The sequence below is a fragment of the Myxocyprinus asiaticus genome, chromosome 13, assembly GCF_019703515.2.
Source record: "Myxocyprinus asiaticus isolate MX2 ecotype Aquarium Trade chromosome 13, UBuf_Myxa_2, whole genome shotgun sequence".
In the NCBI taxonomy this organism is placed as follows: Eukaryota; Metazoa; Chordata; class Actinopteri; order Cypriniformes; family Catostomidae; genus Myxocyprinus; species Myxocyprinus asiaticus.
This window is the reverse complement of record NC_059356.1, coordinates 36066995-36090083: the sequence shown is the minus strand read 5'-3', so window position 1 is coordinate 36090083 and position 23089 is coordinate 36066995. Positions and strand designations below refer to the sequence as shown.

General features: G+C 40.3%; 1 protein-coding gene across 14 annotated transcripts in view; it reads left to right on the top strand.

Annotated features, from left to right (window-relative positions):
• The window catches only part of LOC127450303 (C-Jun-amino-terminal kinase-interacting protein 3-like), a 78384-nt gene that overhangs the window by 38309 nt on the left and 16986 nt on the right, over positions 1–23089 (top strand). For 6 of the 14 annotated variants that reach the window (XM_051714278.1, XM_051714272.1, XM_051714277.1 and 3 more), the window contains 14 exons: positions 9182–9199; positions 9698–9755; positions 9868–10020; positions 11184–11241; positions 12168–12316; positions 13351–13407; positions 13680–13850; positions 14581–14740; positions 16651–16701; positions 19991–20077; positions 20163–20315; positions 20885–21050; positions 21329–21523; positions 21786–21942. In XM_051714278.1, coding sequence (XP_051570238.1) covers positions 9182–9199; positions 9698–9755; positions 9868–10020; positions 11184–11241; positions 12168–12316; positions 13351–13407; positions 13680–13850; positions 14581–14740; positions 16651–16701; positions 19991–20077; positions 20163–20315; positions 20885–21050; positions 21329–21523; positions 21786–21942 — 1633 coding nt within the window. The remainder of the gene's footprint in view (positions 1–9181; positions 9200–9697; positions 9756–9867; positions 10021–11183; positions 11242–12167; positions 12317–13350; positions 13408–13679; positions 13851–14580; positions 14741–16650; positions 16702–19990; positions 20078–20162; positions 20316–20884; positions 21051–21328; positions 21524–21785; positions 21943–23089) is intronic. The other 8 variants (XM_051714279.1, XM_051714273.1, XM_051714280.1 and 5 more) reach the window with 5 other exon arrangements.

The following is a 23089-nucleotide window of genomic DNA, read 5'->3' as shown; positions in this document are numbered from 1 at the left end:
GGAAAAGGGGAAACAGAGCCGGCGTTCTCATCAGAGTAAGACGTCGTGCAAATCGACCCATGCTACCCAGTATTCTACTGCCAAATTTTCAGTCTCTGGACAACAAGCTCTGCGAGCTGAGAGCGCGGATCTCTTTCCAACGAGAGACGAGGGACTGCTGCATTATCAGCCTTACAGAAACTTGGATGTCTGCTGAGATTCCAGATTCAGCCATTGAACCCACGGGGTTCTCCGTGCACCGAGCGGACAGAGCGAAAGACCTTTCAGGTAAAAGTAGAGGTGGTGGTGTATGTTTTATGATCAACAAATCCTGGTGGGATCAGAGGAACGTACATTCTATCAAGTCTTTCTGCTCTCCTTATCTGGAATTTCCCATGCTTCTGTGTCGACCATTCTGGCTACCGAGGGAATTCACAGCGGTCATTATCACAGCTGTGTACATCCCGCCACAAGCCGACACAGACCGGGCACTCAAGGAACTGTACGAGATTATAAGCAAGCAAGAAACCGCGCACCCTGAGGCCGCGTTCATTGTGACCGGGGACTTTAACAAAGCCAATCTCAAATCAGTCGCACCAAAATACCATCAACACATTAGTTTTAACACACGAGGGGACCGGGATTTGGACCATTGATACTCTCCCTTCCGGGATGGCTACAAATCCCTCCCCCGCCCACCATTTGGCAAATCGGCCACTCTTCCATTCTGCTTCTGCCCGCTTACAAGCAGAAATTGAAACAGGAAGCACCCACCCTCAGAACAATCCAGTGTTGGTCGTACCAATCAGACTCTACACTACAAGACTGTTTTGATCATGTGGACTGGGAGATGTTCCGGTCCGCCTCTGATGACGACATCGAGCTTTACGTTGATAGTGTAACGTGTTTCATCAGAAAGTGCGTAGAGGACGTTGTTCCGACCAAAACATTACGGATCTACCCGAACCAGAAACCTTGGATTAATAGCGATGTTCGCGCGGCACTTGATGTGCAGACGTCCGCTTTTAATTCCGGGAACGCGGAGGAGCATAAACAAGCCAGTTATGCCCTCCGAAAAATCAGAACAGCAAAACGTCAGTACAGGAACAAGATTGAAGGACAGTTTAACACCACCAACTCTAGAAGCATGTGGCAGGGAATTAACATCATCATGGACTTTAAAGGGAATAAAAACTCCGCCATGAACACTGCTGCCTCTCTCCCGGATGAGCTAAATACCTTTTATGCTCGTTTCGAGGGAAATAACACCGCCCTCGCGGAGAGAGCTCTCGCAGCCGAAGCTACAGAGGTTAGTTCACTCTCCGTCTCTGTAGCGGATGTAACCCGATCCTTCCGACGGGTGAATATCCGCAAAGCCGCGGGTCCAGACGGCATTCCGGGCCACGTCATTAGAGCATGTGCGAACCAACTGGCTAGTGTTTTTACGGACATTTTCAACCTTTCCCTCTCTTTGTCTGTAGTCCCCACATGCTTAAAATGTCCACCATTGTGCCTGTACCAAAACAATCCAAAATCACTTGCTTAAATGACTGGCGTCCTGTTGCTCTGACCCCCATCATCAGCAAATGCTTTGAGAGACTAATCAGAGATTACATCTGCTCTGTGCTGCCTCCATCACTGAACCCATTGCAGTTTGCTTACCGCAACAACCGCTCCACTGATGATGCCATTGCATCTACAATACACACTGCTCTCTCCCACCTGGAAAAAAAGAACACTTATGTGAGAATGTTGTTTTAGTCTACAGCTCAGCATTCAACACCATAGTGCCCTCCAAGCTTGATGAGAAACTCCAGGCTCTTGGCTTAAACAGCTCACTGTGCAGCTGGATCCTGGACTTCCTGTCAAGCAGATGCCAGGTGGTTAGAATGGGCAGCAACATCTCCTCATCACTGACCCTCAACACTGGAGACCCGCAGGGCTGTGTTCTCAGCCCACTCCTGTATTCCCTGTACACACATGACTGTGTGGCAACACACAGCTCCAATGCCATCATTAAGTGTGCTGATGATACGACGGTGGTAGGTCTGATCACTGACAATGATGAAACAGCCTACAGAGAGGAGGTGCACACTCTGACACACTGGTGTCAGGAGCACAACCTCTCCCTCAACGTCAGTAAGACAAAGGAGCTTGTGGTGGATTTCAGGAGAAAAGACAGAGAACACAGTCCCATCACCATCAATGGAGCACCAGTGGAGAGAGTCAGCAGCTTCAAGTTCCTGGGTGTCCACATCACTGAGGAACTCACATGGTCTGTCCACACTGAGGCCGTTGTGAAGAAGGCTCATCAGCGCCTCTTCTTCCTGAGACAGCTGAGGAAGTTTGGAATGAACCGCCACATCCTCACACGGTTCTACACCAGCACTGTAGAGAGCATCCTGACTGGCTGCATCTCCGTCTGGTACAGCAATAGCACCGCCCACAACTGCAAAGCCCTGCGAAGGGTGGTTCGAACTGCCAGACACATCATCGGAGGTGAGCTTCCCTCCCTCCAGGACATATATACCAGGCGGTGTGTGAAAAAGCTCGGACGATCATCAGAGACTCCAGCCACCCATGCCATGGGCTGTTCTCACTGCTACCATCAGGCAGGCTGTATCGTAGCATCAGGACCCGCACCAGCCGACTACATGTCAGCTTCTTCCCCCAAGCAATCAGACTTTTGAACTCTTGATCTCTCATGATCAAAATACATCAGCACTGCACTTTATTACTCTTATATCTCACACCGGACTGTCATAAATTATATTCTCTCTTAACAACACACTGGCAACCTACTATCAACCGAAGGCCTGAATGTCAATACAGTACAATACAACCTACTGTATATTTTATATATACTATATATACTATTTTTATTGTATAATGTGTATTCTATATTGTGTGTATTGTATACTGTACATTGTATGTATTATTGTATTATTTGTATACTGTGTTATGTGTAATTATGTGTATATTATATTTTAAATTGTGTTGTGTAAATCTGAAGTTTATTGTAAATTGGTATATGTCTCATCACTGTCACGAATACTATGTTGCTCGGAACTGTACCCAAGAATTTCACACAGTATTGCACTTGTGTATATGGTTGTGTGACAATAAAAGTGATTTGATTTGATTTGATTATTGTGTAGGCTTAACCCTAACACGCTTAATGAAAATTACACCATAGTACCACCTAGCGTCCAACCAGCGGTAATACCGGTGTTCGTCGGTTTCCGTGGAGTTTTTTTTTTCTGCGACCAACCGACCAATCAAAACTTGGTCGACCAAGACTCTTCTCATCCACTAACGTTTTGTCGACTATCAGGGGGCAGCCCTAATAAAAATGGTTTGATGAAGCTTTAGTGTAAAAAAAAAATCAGGAGGATGTCCACCAAATATTTATTTATTTATTTTATTTTTTATTTTTTTTAGATATCCACCAATTCTCTGGTTCAGTTGAGCACATTGCCAGTGTCAGAGAAACTTCTTGAGTAATCCAAAACTGTAACAGTGATATCTTTCCCTTGCAACAGGGAAATCTTCAAAAAAGAAATTAACAGAATGCCTGACAGCAGGCATTTACGACAACTGTACTTTGAAAAAATAAATGCAAGTAGTACAGAAACCTTTCTAAATAAAAGCTTTTTTATTATTATGTTATTTTTTAAGGTTAATTTCTCTCATTTAATTATTAGTACATTTTTTCATTACTTATTAAATTTTTATTCTATCAAAATGTAGTCATGGCAGTTTGTCTGAAAGAAAACAACATGTTCAGATGTCTTACGCACGATTTAGAAGTGGTCGGGAGCAGGTATATAAATGTTTTATTTTATTTATTTATTTATTTTTATCCCATTTTCTCCACAATTTGGAATGCCCAATTCCCACTGCTTACTAGGTCCTCGTGGTGGCGTGGTTACTCACCTCAATCCAGGTGGCGGAGGACAAGTCTCAGTTGCCTCCGCTTCTGAGATAGTCAGCCCGCGTATCTTATCACGTGGCTCGCTGTGCATGACACCGCGGAGACTCACAGCATGTGGAGGCTCATGCTACACTCCACGATCCACGCACAACTTACCACACGCCCCATTGAGAGCAAGAACTGCTTATCACGACCACGAGGAGGTTACCCCATGTGACTCTACCCTCCCTAGCAACCGGGACAATTTGGTTGACTAGGAGACCTGGCTGGAGTCACTCAGCACACCCTGGATTCGAACTCGTGACTCCAGGGGTGGTAGTCAGCGTCAATACTCGCTGAGCTACCCAGGCCCCCAAGCAGGTGTACATTTTGTTCGTACTGACTAAACATTTTGAAAATACAAAAACTTTCATGAATCCAAAAATGTATGTCAGGCCGGCTTTACGAACGGTTTACACAAACATGTGTTCTGCTCGTGTTTAATGAATAAGGCTCATGGTATGGAAAAAAGATGCAGTGAAAGGAAATGGTGACTGAGGTTGTCAGTCCTTAATATTCTGACTAACATCACTGCAGGCTTTGAGTCATGCTGGTTTGGGTGAGTAAATGATGACAGAATTTTCATATTAGGGTGAACAATCCCTTTAACTGCAGCATCAAATGGACAGTTTTCCATAAATGCAGGGGTTCTCATGTTCCAAATGTAACCTGCATTCATGATTTTTTTTTATGTTTAAGCATCACAGCTAAGCGTATGGTGGCTATAGGGGCTGTATGGCCTTTGATCTTTGCACTTTGAACAGCATGCTCTTTGCCAGGATACCCACAGTGCTGGATATATCCCCAAAGCAAGGTCTCTTGTGATATCATGCTTGCTTCCTGGCTGTATTTCCCACCCTCTGAGCTCATTTTGGCCTGATCAAGTGAAATTGTTTGATTTATTTGTTATCCTGTTTATTTGAGTTGTTTAATTTGAATGATTTCAGTTATAAATTTCAGGGGTTTCTGATTTGTTTGTTTCATTATCAAGGTAGAGCTTCTGTTGATTTGTTTATCTCAGTGTGAAGGTGGATCTTTCTTTTGATTGGCCGTCTCACTGACCCTTGACCCCTCTCTGTGCTTCCTTCCTGTGTGTGCTTCTCTTGGTCACGCCCTTAGGGGAATTCTCAGGTGTGTATCCGATCACTGATTGGTTGGTATTTTTTTTATTTTCTCATTCTTTTTTGCTTCATACTCTTCATGACCTTTACATGGATTTAAAAGTTAGTTCACCCAAAAATTAAAATTCTCTCATCATTGACTCACCCTCATGCCGTCCCAGATGTGTATGACTTTCTTTCTTCTGCAAAACACATACGAAGATTTTTAAAATAATATTTAAGCTCTGTAGGTCCATACAATGCAAGTGAATGGTGACCAGAACTTTAAGGCCCAAAAGGCAGTATAATAGTTATCCATATGACTCCAGTGGTTAAATACATATCTTCTGAAGCAATATGATGTGAGAAACAGATTAATATTTAAGTCCTTTTACTGTAAATCTACACTTTCACATTCACATTCAGCCACCTATTGGGCTAGTCAAAGGTGGAGATTGATAGTGAAAAAAGACATAAATATTGATCTGTTTCTCACCCATACCTATCATATCGCTTCTGAAGACATCACTTCTGAAGATTTAACCACTGGAATCTTATGAATTACTTTTATGCTGCCTTTATGACATTTTTGTACCTTCTTAGTTCTGGTCACCATTCCCTTGCATTGTGAGGACCATCAGAGCTTAAATATTAATCTAAAAATCTTAATTTGTGTTCTGCAGAAGAAAGAAAATCATACACATCTGGGATTGCATGAGGGTGAGTAAATGATGAGAGAATTTTCATTTTTGGGTGAACATCCTGGTTACTTTCATAACCTCCGTTCCCTAATGGAGGGAACGAGACGTTGTGTTGATGTAGTGACTCTAGGGGTCACTCTTGGGAGCCCCAAACACCTCTGATTTTGAAAAAAGGCCAATGGGAATTGGCGAGTGGAATTTATATAAAAGGAGCTGGCTCACAACCACTCATTCAGGTTTTGTGCTGAGGAGCCGAGACAAGGTCATTTCAGTGGGTAGTTCAGTATTGTGGCAAGAGGGACACAACGTCTCATTCCCTCCATCAAGGCACAGAGGTTACGAAAGTAACCAGGACGTTCTCTATCTGTCACTCACTTGACGTTGTGTCGATGTAGTGACTCTAGGGGTCCGTATACAAAACGCCACAACTAGCTGAACTGTGTTACGTGGACTGGCGGTGCGAGACAGGCAGACCACTGTGTGCCTCGTAGCCAGCGCACCAGGCCTTCACGTAACCTCCCCCAACGCTCTTATGAGCTTCGAATGGTCCTTTGGGAGTAAGTCGAATTGCCCAACAAATAGTGACAGGCTAGCCCAGCCGTGGCCTCTTTTCCTCTTTTTTTCTCCCCAAAAAGAGTGGAATTTTTTTTACTGGCTGGGGGCCATAAGTGTCTACATCGGGGGGGTGTCACTCCCAAGGGGAAAACACTGTGGAGACCACACCCCGCCCGGAGGTCATGTGGAGAAGTCCCATGGTAGGTCCTACCCAAAGGGGGAGGAGCTCTACAAACACGGTGACCGGGGGCAGAGGTACCTCTGCCCAAGGAAGACGCAGTTTACCGACAGGGAAATTATTTTGCGGAAGATATATCACATGGGTTCACCTATGGGGAACCAGTGCATGTGGAGCACCTACCCCAGTACAGGGCTTATGTACTGGACCGGCAGTGAGTTTCTCCGCAAACTCGTCTGCCACAGGGCTAAGGAGGAAAGTCATCCAGGGATCACAACTTGTGAACACGACTGGGAGTCAAAAGCGCACATCTTCACCTCAGGGGAGGGGAAAGGTACTATGCGCAAGTGGTACACCCGGCCAGCTGTCCCGGAACTTACCTACTCGTACCTGACAATATACGAGAAGAGACCGGCTCAACCCGGAGATTGTAGAACCTCACAAAGGTGTTGGGTGATGCCCAGCCCGCTGCTCTGCAGATGTCTGCCAAAGAGGCGCCATTGGTCAGGGCCTAGGAGGCCATCACACTCTTAGTAGAGTGGGCTCGTCCTGAGCGTGATATGCCATCACGATGGCGTCAATGACCCAATAGTTGATCCTCTGTTTGGAGACAGCGCTCCCTTTCCGTTCTCTGCCAAAGCAGACAAAGAGCTGCTCTGAACTTCTAAAGCTCTGCGTGCGATCCAAATAGGTGCGTAAAGCATGCCCCGGACACAGCAACGCCAGGGCTGGGTCTGCCTCCTCCCGGGGCAGCGCTTGCAGGTTCACCACCTGATCCCTAAATGGGGTCGTGGGAACCTTGGGCACATAGCCCGGTTGGGGTCTCAGGATCACATGAGAGTAGCCCGGACCGAACTCCAGGCAAGCTGACAGAGAACACCTGCAGGTCCCCCACCCTCTTGATGGAAGTGAGCGCAGTCAGGAGGGCAGTCTTCAAAGAGAGTGCCTTAAGCTCAACTGACTCCAGGGGCTCGAAGGAAGCTCCCCGTAGACGCCGAAGGACTACAGAGAGGTCCCACGAGGGGATGAGGCGCGGTCTGGAGGGATTCAACCTCCTAGTGCCTCTCAGGAACCTGATGATCAAGTCGTGCTTCCCCAAATACTTACCATCTACTGCATCGTGATGTGCCGAATTGGCGGCTTGAACGGGAGTCTGTGCAAAGCCCGGTTCAAAATATACTCTTTCAGTAGGAAGAATATACTCTTTTAGCTGCTGAAGCACCCAGGGGCGTTCTCTGCACTTCACCAGTGCAAGAGGGGGAGAAGCCGCTGTAATGCGCCGTAAATCCAACAGCTTTTCGAGGTGAATGGATTGGCAGAGTAATTCAGCTCACTGAACACCGAAGAGAAAATCTGAGTGAGTGGTTGCGAGCCAGCTCCTTTTATACCAGTATGTCTGGGGGAGTTGCATGCAAATTTCACTCACCAATTCCCAGTGGCCTTTTTTCAAAATCAGAGGTGTTTGGGGCTCCCAAGAGTGACCCCCTAGTGTCACTACATCGACACAACGTCGAGTGAGTGACAGATAGGGAACTATCCCTTTAACCTTGAGCCCGTTTACATGCACACCAATACGCTGATTACTCCCATAAATCAGCTTATTTAAAGGGATAGTTCACCCAAAAATGAAAATTCTCATGATATCCAAGGTGTGTATGACTTTCTTTCTTCACCTGAACACATTTGAAGAAAAATAGAAAAATATCTTAGCTCAGTAGGTTCTTAAAATGCAAGTTAATGGAGATTTCTCTTTAGAAGCTCCAAAAATCACAGACAGTCAGCATAAATGTCATTTTATGATGTTTTTAAGCTAAGGTATTTTTCTATTTCTCTTCAAATGTGTTCTGGTGAAGAAAGTAATTCATACACACCTGGGATATCATGAGGGTGAGTAAATAAATAGAGAATTTTCATTTTGGGGTGAACTATCCTTTTAAAAAGGATTTTATTATTACGCCATTTATGACGTTACACCAGTAAAGGAAAGCTGTTTAATGCGTGCACATGACCGCACACATTGTCGGCTATTAAACATAATCAGTGTAAAAGCTTGCATGTAAATGCGCTCATTGACAGTTGAATGTAGCACAATTTAGAAAACAGAATTAGTCACATTTTAAGACCACCATATTAAATTATACTTGACATGATTATAATAATACCAATAATTCAAACATAGCATTATTGATCTGCTGTTTCAGAATGAAAATGGGAACACTTACAAGTATTTGCATGACTAAAACACATACAAATTAAAATAAAAACAAAAGAAGTTATTAATGGCAACATTTCAAAAATGCTAGTAGCTTCTTTTTAATTAATGGCCAAAAAAATGTAGATCTGATGCATAAAAAACAGTGAATAACTAGAAGAAATTACAACATATAACACAACAGTAACAGTTGAGGATATGTTTTTTGTTAGTTTTACCTTGTAAAGGAGTTTGTGTGTTAGCAAATGAGTGTGTATGTGTGTTTGATTATAAATCTCTTAATCTTAAGTATCTAACATGTGCTTATCCATTTGTTTTTCCTCTTTTCTTTTCTCAATCTCTTTTGACTTCACCATTATCTTCCTTTTTGAATGTTCTCTTCTGTCTCAACTTTTAAACCTTACTCCTTCTCCTGTTTTTCATCTGTCTCCACTATCATGCATCTCTCCATCCCTCTGTTTCCTCCTCGGCTCTCAATTTCAGTCCGGGATGATTTTTTTGGTAAGGCTCATGGCCTTGTTTTCCCCTCATGTTGCTTTCAGTAGGACATTGTGACAATTTACTGTGATGTCATTTCCTTGTGTGTAGTTAAAGTTTGTTTAGATGTTCTCCTGTGCTTTTGCTGCTCTATCACTATTAACGAAGTCTGCCCAGTGCTGTGCTTCAGAATGCATGGCTTTACTGCTCATTATTATCATCACATTTTTATCATTAAAGTCCTGAGTCAGTGTAAATGTTCACAAATCCACTTACCAAGTTAGACTGTGATCATGCCCCTTAGATTTCCCGTACATGCACCCTCAACAAGTCATTATATAATGTCACTATCACAGACTAGGGTGATTTCACTTAAAAATCCACTACTAAAATAAATATGTGTAACATTTGTTTTGTGATTGTTGTGTAATTTTGAACAATCAATGGAACTTCCCCTTAGTCTGCTCATATGAGATTTGAAAACAGTTTGTGGTAGCCTGGCTAACAATGTGTATCCCACAGGAATGGGGAAAGAGGTGGAAAATCTACTAACAGAGAACAAACAGCTGCTGGAGACCAAGTAAGACAAAGAGAATGCTTGTTGGAGTGTTAACGTGTATGCATCTCTGTGTGTTTGCACATGTACACAGTATGACTCTGCATGTTTTGATGGAGTGATTTGCCACATATAGGAATGCCCTGAACATTGTGAAGAATGACCTGATTGCTAAGGTGGATGAGCTATCGAGTGAACAGGAAGTTCTTCGGGAAGAGCTTGAAACAGTGAAGCAGTCCAAGAGCAAAGTGGACCAGAGAGTTAAAGAACTAGAGGAAGATCTAAAGAGGTACAACTTGTGTCTGTAACTTTACACACTAGCAGTTATGTGCTTGTATTTGTTTCCTATGACTTTTTAGACCAGTGGTTCCCAAACTATTTTAAACTGTGGCACACCTTTATAGTGTATTTCTTTCCCATGGCACCCCCAAAAGATAAAAAAAAAAAATAAACAAATAAACAAATATGCGATTGAAAACACCCCTTTATTCAAAAAGTGTAATATTTATGTTAATTTTAACAAATTATGGAAGTTAAAATAATGTAGCCTTCAGGTGTTTCTCCAAAACATTGCTTCAAGTTTATATAGCAATTATTCAAGAGATAAAATAGAGTGATAAAACAGAGAACAGAGTAAACATAGCTTTTTATTGTTTTTTTTTTTAAACAGCAGCAATTAATCATTAAAATATTGTTGTATAAAACATTAAAATAGAAATAGAATAACCTGTTTGATTATAAGATTTACATTAATACAGATTCAGTACAGTCAGAGTTTGACTGAAAAGCAGACCTGTCATTGAAATTTAATGGGCTTAAAGCTTCTGAAGTTATCCAGCCAAGGACGGTGAGTGCTTTTCTCTTTTTCTTGTCAATATTGTTGTTTGATTAATATTATGATAGGGCTATAACAGCTGCAGCAGGTCTATTTGGCTGCATTTACACATTTCACAGATCGGATATTTTGAGATATAAGATTTCTGTCCTGTCTGCATCACGTAATACATTAACAGCTTACATTAAATTGCGTAAAAATGGCACACATTTTTGTCTTGTCTGTTTACACTCTCGTAATACATTAACGTCTGTTTTTACATTCATATCACGTCAAGAAGTGCATTTAAATGTTCACACGCTCAGCTGCGTTCACCACAAAAATCTAGCACGCGCACATACGCATGTCAGTACTCGGTACTGCCTGACGGAACTAATAACTGGCTATTAAAATATTGAACTGAGCAGAGATTTCACAGCACCCCTAGCCAGTCCTGGCTGCACCCCAGGGTTTGGGAACCACCCACCCAGTTTGGGAACTACTGTTTTAGATGTAAAGATGAGTCCTTAGCTATGAGAATATTTGTAATCAACATTGACATACTAAAATGGCAGTTTAATCCATGTAATTTCAGTGACAGTACTCCACTTTGAGTATGAATCTCTCTTTGATTGAAGGTTGAGAGCTGAAGCATTAGGAGCATCTCAGGACTCTAAAGATGAGGGTGGAGAGGACGTAAGTACAATACTTTAGTCACATTTTAAACACTGAGGGGGAATTTGACTAAAAATGCATTGCACCCACTGATAGTGTTGTTTATTTGTACACGTTGTTTGCAATTCTTCATTCCCGATTCACAAATAATTAATCAAATCAGATAACAGCACAAAAACATTAAAAAAAAAATTGTGCTGAACACAGTTTGCACAGTCCAATTCCTCATCTTGCAGGCTGGTTTTGAGCGCTAGTTGTAAAGAATGCAGTAGATAATGCTCTTCTCCATCATTTGATCAAAATGTAATGCATTACTGAAAATATAATCACTAAAGAATGCACTCAAACATCTCAAACAAAATTTAATTTACCAACTGTTTTCAGTGGGTAGTAATTACAGAACGTTAATCACACCAGGCCTATAACACTGACTTTTGTGAATAAGCTGCATTCTATACAAAAAGACTAATTAACATAGAAAGGAGGCGTGTTTGCACTAAAAAGAACTGGATTGTGTGTGGTTAGTAAGACACAGGATGTGCACTGAAATATAATGCATTAAAGTAGTGCAACTTTTTAGTGAGTTCACCCCTTACTGTCTAAAAAAAAAACACTACCTCTACTTGCTTTTTTAAAATATATTATTAATAACATTAATATAATGTATGCCTTTTTAAAAGTCATATAGAGGTATGATATAATACGCAAAGTGCAAATTTGCAGTCAAAATATGAAAAATATGATTGCTAATAACATCTGCAGTTCTTGCTTTGCTCTAATGTTATTCAATTTAAAATGTCACGGACAATAAAGCTTTAATTTTCTTACAATGCTTCAATTGCCTCTTATTTCATGCTGTGTTTTGTAAGCTGAGCTGAAGGCCTAATGCACTGACCTACACTCCACCGCTGATATGTTTTGTGGTGATGCTCTGTTCTATGGTGCAGTACTCATCTCCGCTGCAGGATGATGTTGCCATGACGCAGAGGCGACGGTTCACACGTGTAGAGATGGCGCGTGTACTGATGGAGCGGAACCAGTACAAGGAGAGACTGATGGAGCTTCAGGAAGCTGTGCGTTGGACTGAGATGATCAGGTGAGGGATATGCTGCCACTAGCCACTTACATGAAAACATAATCATGCCCAAACCTAATTACATCCACATATTTATAATCTTTTTTTCAGACATACACATGGTTGCATCCAAGCATACATAAACAGCCACACATCTAAATAACTTTATATCTGGTCAATAGGGGTGTAAAAATTCATTTGAACAATGAAAATGCAATAAATCTATTACATAATCTGATAATTTATTGAAATTACTATAATAACACCCAGTGTATAACTTTGTTAATTTGTTAACCAAAAAGCAATTTGTGACCTATTTTCAGTAAAAATCCACCAAATGCAGATCCCCTCAGTGTGGATGCTTTCGATTGTTCCTCTAGACTCCATTTGTGTCTGTTAGCATTTTTTTATTTCAAAATTGTGACTTCCAGGCCTGGAAAATTAATGAAAAGTCTTGGAAATTGCTATAGTATATATAAATTTTTCTAGTTACACTTAGCTCTAAAATATTTAATCTGCATGAAATTGTTCTTTTGTGAGAGCAAATGATTTAAAAAATTCATATCCAGTAATAATGAATGACTGTCATGCACAAGTAATAGAATTTAATTCGTCAAAGGATGTGGGACCTTTGTAATTATGAATCGTACCTAAATAATTGAAAGGAATGAATGTTGACCACATTTTAAATTCAGATTTCATTATGCATTGCATCATTAAGTTAATATAAAACTTAAGTAGATCTGCACACTGCTTAACTGTTCCCTTTTATTAATTTAAAAACAACAGCAATATTACGATCAGAATACAGTAAACAGTGTGCGGATCTACTTCCATTTTATTTCAATGCTTTTTGCCTTGATCCAGCACCTTTTGTAAAAGTATTGGATGTGCGTGCATTTTTCCCCTATCATTGAGTTAAGAGCCATAATCAAATCAAATCATTTTCAGAGCAAATGACAACATATGACACTGGTCAACGTAGTCCACAATTTCACCTCGTTCAACTGTCATCACAGATTTTCATTTTCTCTTCGTCCAATTTACTTCCACAGAGCTTCTCGGGAGAGCCCACCAATACCTGAGAAGAAGAAATCCATAATCTGGCAGTTGTGAGTATTACAGCAGGAGTTTTTTTAATTTTGCCGATACAGCATTGTTATAACTATAAAGAAGTTATTGGCACACTGTTGACATGTCTAAATTACGTTGGTACAGACATTCGAAAACTGGCTAGGTACTCTACATAACTGCATTAGGGAGGATGATTTTTACCAGTTTATATTAACTTTATTGTTGATTTGAGCTGTTTACATGTCACAAACTTTTTGCCCCTTGTTGCTTCAACTACTCATTTTATTCAATCCCATTTTTCTCTCTCCAGCTTTGCACGACTTTTCAGTTCATCTGCGAGCCCACCTCCAGTGAAACGGCCTTACACCAGTGTTAACATCCACTATAAGTCTCCATCTCCTGCTGGCTACAACCAGAGACGCTCTCAAACCATGTGCCAGATTTCCACCTCCAACTGCATACTGGAGTTCCTGCCTGAAGAGTGAGAAGAAACACACTCATACCTGTCTGTCTCTATGTCCCATATGTCCTCATATCTTAATTCACAACCTGTACATGTCTGTTTGTCCTTCCTCTATGTCCATCCAATGTGTATTCTCTCTCTTTTCTCAGCTTGGGCAAACTGACTCTAAATGCTGCGCTAAGGCTGCATTTGACTGTTAGCTGTTGCACACTCGCGCACACATACACACGTTTACTTAGCTATAAAAATGGGGACATACCACAAATGTCTGTTGTTTTTAAATGAAGCTAATTAAAAATACTGTACTGTAAGTTTACTCTACCCCTAAAAGTAAACTTATTGCAGTGCAGTGCTTTATTTATGCATTTTCCAATTGAGAACGTACTTAAATGTTGCCAAAGTGAAATTTTAGCTTTTTTGGGGGACAATCTTGTATTTTTGTGCTGATTAATGCCTACCTTAAATGTGTGTCTGCCAAATTAATAAATACAGGTATTTTATTTATTAATTACGTTTTATTCATTAGAACATCTTAAAAACACTAGTTCATGAAAACACATACATTACAAATGGAGGCATATGTCTGATGGGCTTTTCTTGCTTCCAAAGTGAGTGTGAAATATAACACTTTACATTAAACATCATTCTGTCTGTCTTTTATATATGTGGCATTCATTTTACGCCTCGGCTGGCTGGTTCTCTCGCTCTTTCGCTGACCGCTCCCTCTCTCTTTCTCTTGGTCCTGTAGACTGCCCAGTAACGGTGTTGCATCTCTCCTCAGCGATTCAGCACTCTGTACCCGCAGAGAGCAGCGTCGAGAACAATACCGGCAGGTGCGCGAGCACATGCGCAGGAAGGACGGACCAATGCAGACCTGCGGCTGGAGTGTCCCACCCCGATTCAAACAGGTATCTGCCCTTTTGTTGACCCTGAACCCCTGACCTCAGCAGCAATACATCTCCAGACTCAATTCTCTAAAAGACTCAGTATCAAGTACTTCCAATCACCAGTACTAACTGCGATACTTATAGTAAAGGAAATATTATTTGTAATATCTGAGATTAAAATAGGTACTTATGGCCACTTAATATTAATATTTGAAAGCTGTCCTTATTAACAGTAAATAAACTGCAAATGATGAGACTGCTGTTTTTAGCAAACTCATAATAAACATCACACAAAGTTACTATGTTAAGTGTGCTAAAACAGTTCACATTTTCCACTTCAAAGCTTATGATACACATGCATTTTTATGATAAATAAATAATTAAATCACCAGTAAATCGTTTGTAATCATTTAGTAGTGGTGTTAATATATTCAGTTATGGAATCAGAAGTATCAATATTTAAGGATTGTTCTGTCCATTCCTACGAAGAGACTGGAGTGAGCCTGTTTGTCAGGGGACACCCACCAAAAGATAAGCAAAAAAAGCCTCCTAAAGGAAGAAAGGAATAAATGGCAAAACAAATAGGCAAGATGTTCTCCAAACATACATATCGCCGTTGTCTAATAAAAAGCACGTATGTCCAAAAAATAAACTTTTCATGAGCATGAAAAAACTCTTTTTCTCATAAACAATCTTACGATCGAAAATAACATAATTAGTCACCTTTAGCACCATAAATAGAATTCTATCATTACACATCTATTAGTGAACTGTTCGATATTTTAATTGGACTTTTTTTTGTTAGCGAACGTGAACATGCACGGTTTTCTTATCATGGGTTCCAATGGTGCATGTTCAGTTACAGACTCAAGTCTAACTTTTCGTGTTCCCAGAACTAAGTTGGTAGGTTATCAATTGCTAGAGAATTTATTTTTGGGTATAATCTGGGCTTTCACTTACTATTTTAGATTGAAATCAGTTTTATGACTAGGGTTTTTTAGTCCGGTTGTTGAGTGGACAGTTTGGTTTCGAGATGCGTTTTCTGGGTCCAGCGCATAAATTGCATGTCAGAATTAGCTTTCACTCGTGGTTTTGCGAAGATGGAAGTCTTACAACTGTATATGGCTGATACAGTATAGTCTACTTTTTAGAGCCACCAGACATTGTGCGTGCATGTATGGCTTTGGTTGTCAGGGAAATCACAGAACCAGCGCGATGTAGGCAATCTCTTCCCTACACTTCAGCCGGAGATCTGAGGTAAATTAGTTGACGCTCTTCAAAACATAAGGGCGGGACATACGCGGTTTTGATGGACACTTCTCAAGGCCAATGAAAATACTTGTTAAAGAGATCATCTTTTCATTGGTCATTTCAATGCACAATTGAACAGTAGGAAGAGGTCATTAGGCGCATTCCGTTTATCGTAAAAAGTCAAAATTGCCAAAAGTGGAGGTACCTGTTTTTCATTGGACAACGACGATATAAGAAAGGATGTGTCTTAGTTCAGCCCCTCGCAAAATAGGGGATGATCCTTTGATTCATGTTTGATGATGATCTCAAATGGCTTGTTGAGGATGTGTGAGATGTTCAAGACTATCATAAGCTATCATAAGTCCAGTGCAATATCATACATTTGAATTCTTGGTAAGTGTGCCTATGACAGGTCAAATCCCTTGCCTATTGTCAAGCAAAATAACTATGACTGCATGATTGTAGCTGCCATTGTTTGGCAATCGCACACTGGTTATTCTGGAATTGTGTTTTCAGATATTATTTTATTAACTTTTTTACATGGAAATAGTTAAGTGGTCCATGTTATACTAGTTTTTGGAGGGGCAACAGTGTGTGTTAGTGTTGCCATGGTTACAGTGTGTTTGTAAGGGATGCCCTGGTGACAGTGTCACCATGGCTCTAACTGTGATCTCCCACAGAATGGCTCCCAGGCGGACAGCACACAAGATGCCACGGCAAAGAGGACGCAGGCAAGTCCGAGTGGCAGAGGACCAGCATGCACCTCTCCCACCCTGTCCCCCTTAAATCCCGGCCCTAACCCGACTCAGACTCAGTCAGCAATCATGGCATACATACAGCAGAAAACTGATATAGCAGAAAATACCTTTGCTAAGTTATAAGAATGTTCAGAAATGACAACTAATGGTATAGACCGCAACAGTCTGGTTCCAAAAGTAAAAATCCCATTAATTTTTTCCATTGACAAATTGATTTTCAACGTTAACTTATAAACCTTTAAAGGCAGACCTACCTAGAGCTCTGAGGTTTTTCAGCGATGGTATATGCTTCCGTTGAAGCCATCAGGATGCGTTATTTCAACATTATTATTTAAAAATCGTGTTTGCTAGCAGAGTTCCTGGTAAACAACTACATTACCCATTGCATAGCAGAGAAAGCTTCACCAGTCAGAGAATCGCAGTCAACGAAGCCGGCGAAACGTGCCTCAGAGCGATCACCCACTCCCATGACGCACTGTGAATGACATAATATAGTCTCTTTTCCTTCCCCTTAAACTACTTATCTAGTTATATATATCAGAATATTTTGCAATAAATGAAAATAATGTTGTTTTGATTCTTATAATCAACAACCTAAAATCAACAGTTCTAAAGATTCACATCGCTTTATATTTGATTACGTCATTCGCAGTGCTTCATGGGATTGTAGTTCGTGCCCTTGTGAAAGACGGTAAGTACACAGCCTTGTACCTTTTGTCTTTTTGTCAGATTTTCTAATTAGTTTTGCCTCAAAACAAAACTTTTGATGTGATTCACCTCGGAGCTGGTTGGTTCCGTTCATGACTTAGAACTCTTTTATGGAGGATTATATAAAATCCCTATGCAAAAAATGAATGGGAAAAATACTTCCAGAACCCAGAAGGCTGAAAAAGTGGGCGGACACTGTTGCGCTCTATTAGAAGCTTTGATCATGCTTATGAATTACCAGCACTGAGCAGAATGTTACTTGAGCATTCAAGCTAACTATGTGTTGCTTGCACCACCAACATGACACAAAAAGAGGAAGTATTTATTGCGTTAGACCAATAGATTTGGCTAATTTCATTGCTAGTAAAAACGTATAATGTGATGCCTTTGCCAGACATCGTAATTGAAATGCCTGTATTATTTCTAAACAACCTGACATGTAAACACTTCAATTTACCATGTAAAGGTTATTAAAGGGATAGTTCACCCAAAAATGAAAATTCTCTCATCATTCACTCATCCTCATGTAGGGCTGAAACGATTAGTCGACGTTATCGAAAACATTAAAAAAATTCTGTTGTTAAATAGTCGTTTGATGTCATTTAACTTAACATGAGATCACATTAAACTCTAATGATGATGTACGAGAACAGCACTGCAGCTTGTGCCTGATGGAGGAGAGGAAGAAAACACAGCTCACAGTCCAGATGCACTCTAAACTTTCCATACAGCTTCAGGTGATGTAGATCGCAAAGTATGAGGGAATTATACAAAAATACCAAATAAGTAAATACAGAAGCACTTTCGTTGTGGAATAAGCGGAGCCGGAGCTGCCGCTCTGTTTTTGTTTACAAGACAAAAACACTTGATAACAATAAGATTTTTTGCAGTGAATTTTTTTTACTGAATAAAGTATCCCCCCCCTCGTTTTAATAATTGTTAGATTATTCGATCAAAATAATCGTTAGTTGCAGCCCTACCCTCATGCCATTCTAGATGTGTCTGACTTTCTTCTGCTGAACACAAAGATTTTTAGAGGAATATTTCAGCTCTGTAGGTCCATACATTGCAAGTGAATGGTGCCAAACTTTTAAAGCTCCAGAATGCACATAAAGGCATAATCCATAAGACTCCAGTGGTCAAATTCATATCTTCTGGAGCGATATGATTGGTGTGGGTGAAAAACATTTCTGTTTTTACCAAAACACAAGTCTGTTTTTACAAAAATTCTCCTCCCTGCCCAGTAGGTGGCGATATACATGAATGTAAATCACCAAAAATAAAAGAAGAAGAATCTAAAAGTGATAATGGAGAGTGATAGTAAAAAAAGGACTTCAATATTGAACTGTTTCGCACCCACACCTATCATATCTCTTCAGAAGATATAGATTTAACCACTGGAGTCTTATGGATTACCTTTATGCTGTGTTTATGTGCATTTTGGAGCTTCAAAATGTTGGCACCCATTTACTTGCACTGTATGGACCAACAGAGCTGAAATATTCTTCTAAAAATCTTCATTTGTGTTCTGCTGAAGAAAGAAAGTCATAAACATCTGGGATGGCATGAGGGTGAGTAAATGATGCAGCGTTTAATAATATACTGGAATCGTCTTAGATGAAAGTGAAAACATTAAAATGATCAGAAATATTATGCTGTCATCAGCTTCATTATAATCTTGATTTAGAAATCCTGACAACCCTGCTGCAAAGAGCAGCATAACTGGTCTTCGGCATGTGTTGTGTTTTAGATTCTGGTGTGCTGGGGTCCCTACCAGGCTTCTTAACAAGCTTAAAGCTGAAGTATGTAATTTTCTGTGCCACTAGTGCCACCAAACGGAATTGCAAAAAAAAAAAAATAATAATTTCAAAACAGGTTTCTGAATACACCCCCAGTCTGCCGTTGGCCACACAAATAGATAGTCCCGCCCCCAACTCACGGCATTTGTTGAGTAACTTTGTTGGGGCTCAATACAAAGTGAATGACAGTGCTTACAATTTCCGAGAAAATTAACTGAATGGCTTACTTATAGCTGTTTACATCAGCTTTAAACAGCAAAAAGAATATTTTGGTCAACCAACTTTGAAAGACCATGCTGGTCGGCCAGCTTTATCAGCTGAATTTCTCTGGTCCAGCAGTTAGGCCAATCCCAGACCAGCATTAACCAAAATGGTAATTCATGTTGGTGTAAGCTGGTCTTTTCAGCAGAGAAACATTACATGCCTAGTCCATATCATACCTACCTTCAGCATAGAAACACTTGAATTATAATTGGCAGCTCCCTCAGTCACTCATTAGCATTAGCTAACCATACAGTGCAGATTAACTCCCGTCATTGCGCATGCGTCTGCCTTGTAACCCCTTAAAAGACTTTGATCTGCTGTTCTGGTTTGCTGTTCTTGGTTTCCCCTTTTCTCTGTCTATCTGTCTGCCCTGGATCAAGGCAAGGTCATGATGGGGCCTCCAAGTCTGGCTTCTTTGTGCATGTAGTGTGTGGCAATGATCTTATTTGCGATGGCTTTCTGAAAATCACTCCCATCCTGTGTTCTCACAGGCCAATGAGAAAGAGGATAATCGCATGAAAAATGTCCCTGTGCCAGTATATTGCCGCCCTCTGGTGGAGAAAGACCCCAACAGGAAGGTAACGGATGAACACATACACAACTTTAGTAACACAAGATTTCTGGTTTTGTTTTTTATGGTTATGAATTTTGCTTTTTGCACAGCTGTGGTGTGCAGCTGGTGTGGATCTGACTGGCTGGAACACAGCCAATCAGGAGACTGCTGGTGTGAAGCCGTCCAATGGCTCTGATCCATTGACAGTAGAGGATGAAGGAGGAGACAACAAGAGTGAGCAGAGCTCTCCAGAGAAAAAGAAGGTAAACAGCTATAATAATAACACAAAGGCAGAGTAAAACATTTTTTGAGAAAATGTTCAAAATAATCAGTATACATAAATAGTAAACAGAAAAATGTACAGTATGTATGCACACAACTAGACTGTGAAGCTATTTCAAGCAGTTTAATTAATGTAGAAATCTCTTTTTCAATTTTGTCATATGCACATATAACTCTTTCTTTAAAATTTCCAATGATGAGTCCTGGTAGAGACGTTACATGGCTTAGAGCCACATTTGCTTTCCCAGAGACAACAGCTTTTACCACTGTTAAGCCTAACTTAACTCTGTGAACTGTATCTTTAAAGGAAATTAATGTCTTACAGAACCGCATTTGTAATTTGCACATCAACAAATTATTTTATCAGCGAACAGTTTGAGTGATTTTCTTAGTAGTAGGACTTAGTATAATATTGCACTTGTGTTTCACATTTTACTGGCTTCACTCCCCCATCTTTCTCTCAGTAAAAACGCCCAAAGTGAGTTTTGAGCACCGTGATTACACAGTATGCTTAAATTGCATCCAGACATTAATATGTTCCCTCTTCCAGCCTAAGGAGCTGCATGAGACTGACTCCATGAGCAGCCGTGTATGGATTCTGACCAGCACTCATTCAGCCAGTAATGTGGTCATCATTGATGCAAATCAGCCCTGCTCACTGGTCGACCAGTTTAATGTGTGCAATGCCCATGTGCTCTGCATCTCCAGTGTACCAGGTCAGTGTAACGGTATATGAAGTGGCTTTGGTAAAAAGGAGTCTCCACAGGACCTAAATATGGATAGATATAACATAAATATGTCAGCAACAATCAACAATGAAGAACGTTGCCACAAATGCTATGGGTTTTAAATGCAATTTTCTGATGGAGGATTCCTGTATCTGGCACCTTGTTGATTCCATATACATACAGAAAATGACACTGTTGCAGACTTATGAATGTTGCATAATTGCCAATTGCAGTGACAGTGCATATGTGTGTCTGTGTGTTTGTAGCGGCCAGTGAGAATGATTATCCAGCAGGTGAAATCTTTTTGGAGCAGCAGGGTGGTGATGGAGCTTCAGATGAGAAGGGTGGAGTGGAGGGAATGTTGGCTGGGATCACAATTGTGGGCTGTGCCACTAACTGCAGTGTAGTACGCAGCAACTGTTCTTCCCGCACTGATACACCCGTGCAGGACCGAAGTCAAGGTAAAAATAAGGATCTGTGCAGAGGTGTGTGTGGTTCTTGAAAAACTCATGCTTAACTGTGAAGATGAAAATATGAAACATTGAGACTACACATTCACTGCACTCTTTAATCAATATTTTTGTTCTAGTTATCTTTCATTACATGTATAATGCATTAAATATGGAATGCTACTAGATTTGATACTGAATGGATTGGTGAAGGGTTTTATGCAGTTCAGTTTTTATGTGTTTTATGTGTTTGTGTTTGTGTGTGTGTGGATAGCTCCTACAGCTCCAGTTTGCAGAAGCTTGGCAGTTTCACAGTCAGCGGAGGAAGCGACAGAAGCCATTGAGGTGTCAGAGGAGACAGAGCAAAGTGAAAATGCAGACAATGCCCTCGGATCTTTCACAGAACATGTCTTTACTGACAACACACACAGGTACCTCACTCCAGTGTTATTATAGTTTTGTTTTTTTATTTAGTTTTTATTTCTATTTTATATTTAATTTGTCATTACAATTTAGTTTAGTTTTCCTTAGTTTTCACAGTTTGTTAGTTTTAGTTTAGTTAGTTTTTATTTTAGTTTTAGTTTTAGTATTTTTTATGGCTGCCAAAGTTAAGCGTTTACTGGTTTAATTTAAAAAGTCTAACATCATTACATTTCACTGGCACTCTTGTGTTACGTCTATCTAGTGGTATTTTCATGTTTAATGTGGATTGTAAATGTTGCAAAATGTATAATATAGGGTCAATATGGGCAAAGTGACAAAAGACATTTAAGATTGATCCACATTGTATCCATATGTATTTCATTAAATGATTATAAATCATTACTAAAATAAACTTTGGGGAGTATACAGTTAAAGGGATAGTTCACCCAAAAAATGTAAGTTCTCTAATCATTTACTCACCCTCATGCCATCCCAAATGTGTATGACTTACTTTCTTCTGCTGAACACAAATGAAGATTTTTAGAAGAATATTTCAGCTCTGTAGGTCCTCACAATGCAAGTCAATAGGGGCCAAATCTTTGAAGCATGAAAAACCACATAAAGGCAGCATAAAAGTTATGCATACTACTCCAGTGGTAAAATCCATGTCTTTAAAAGCGATATGATAGGTGTGAGTGAGAAACAGATCAATATTTAAGTCCCTTTTTACTGTAAATCTTGACATCTGCAGTCTCCTTGGCAATCATGATTTCAAGCTTGATTATATTTCCCAGCACCATATAGCACTCAGCGAACTGTACTAGCAAGTGTAATCGAGCTTGAAATCATGATCGTTCCTGTAGACTGCAATTGCAAGATATACAGTGAAAAAGGAGTTACATTTTGGACTGTTCTCACCCAAAACAGATTAGATAACTTCAGAAGTCATGGATTAAACAACTGGAGTTTTATAGATGACTTTTATGCTTCCTTTATGTGCTTTTTAGAGTTTCAAAGTTTCAGACCCTATTCACTTTCATTGTATGGACCTGTAGAGCTGAAATATTCTTCTAAAAATCTTTGTTTGTGTTCAGCTGAAGAAAGAAAGTCATACACATCTGGGATAGCATGAGAGTGAGTAAATGAGAGTTTTAA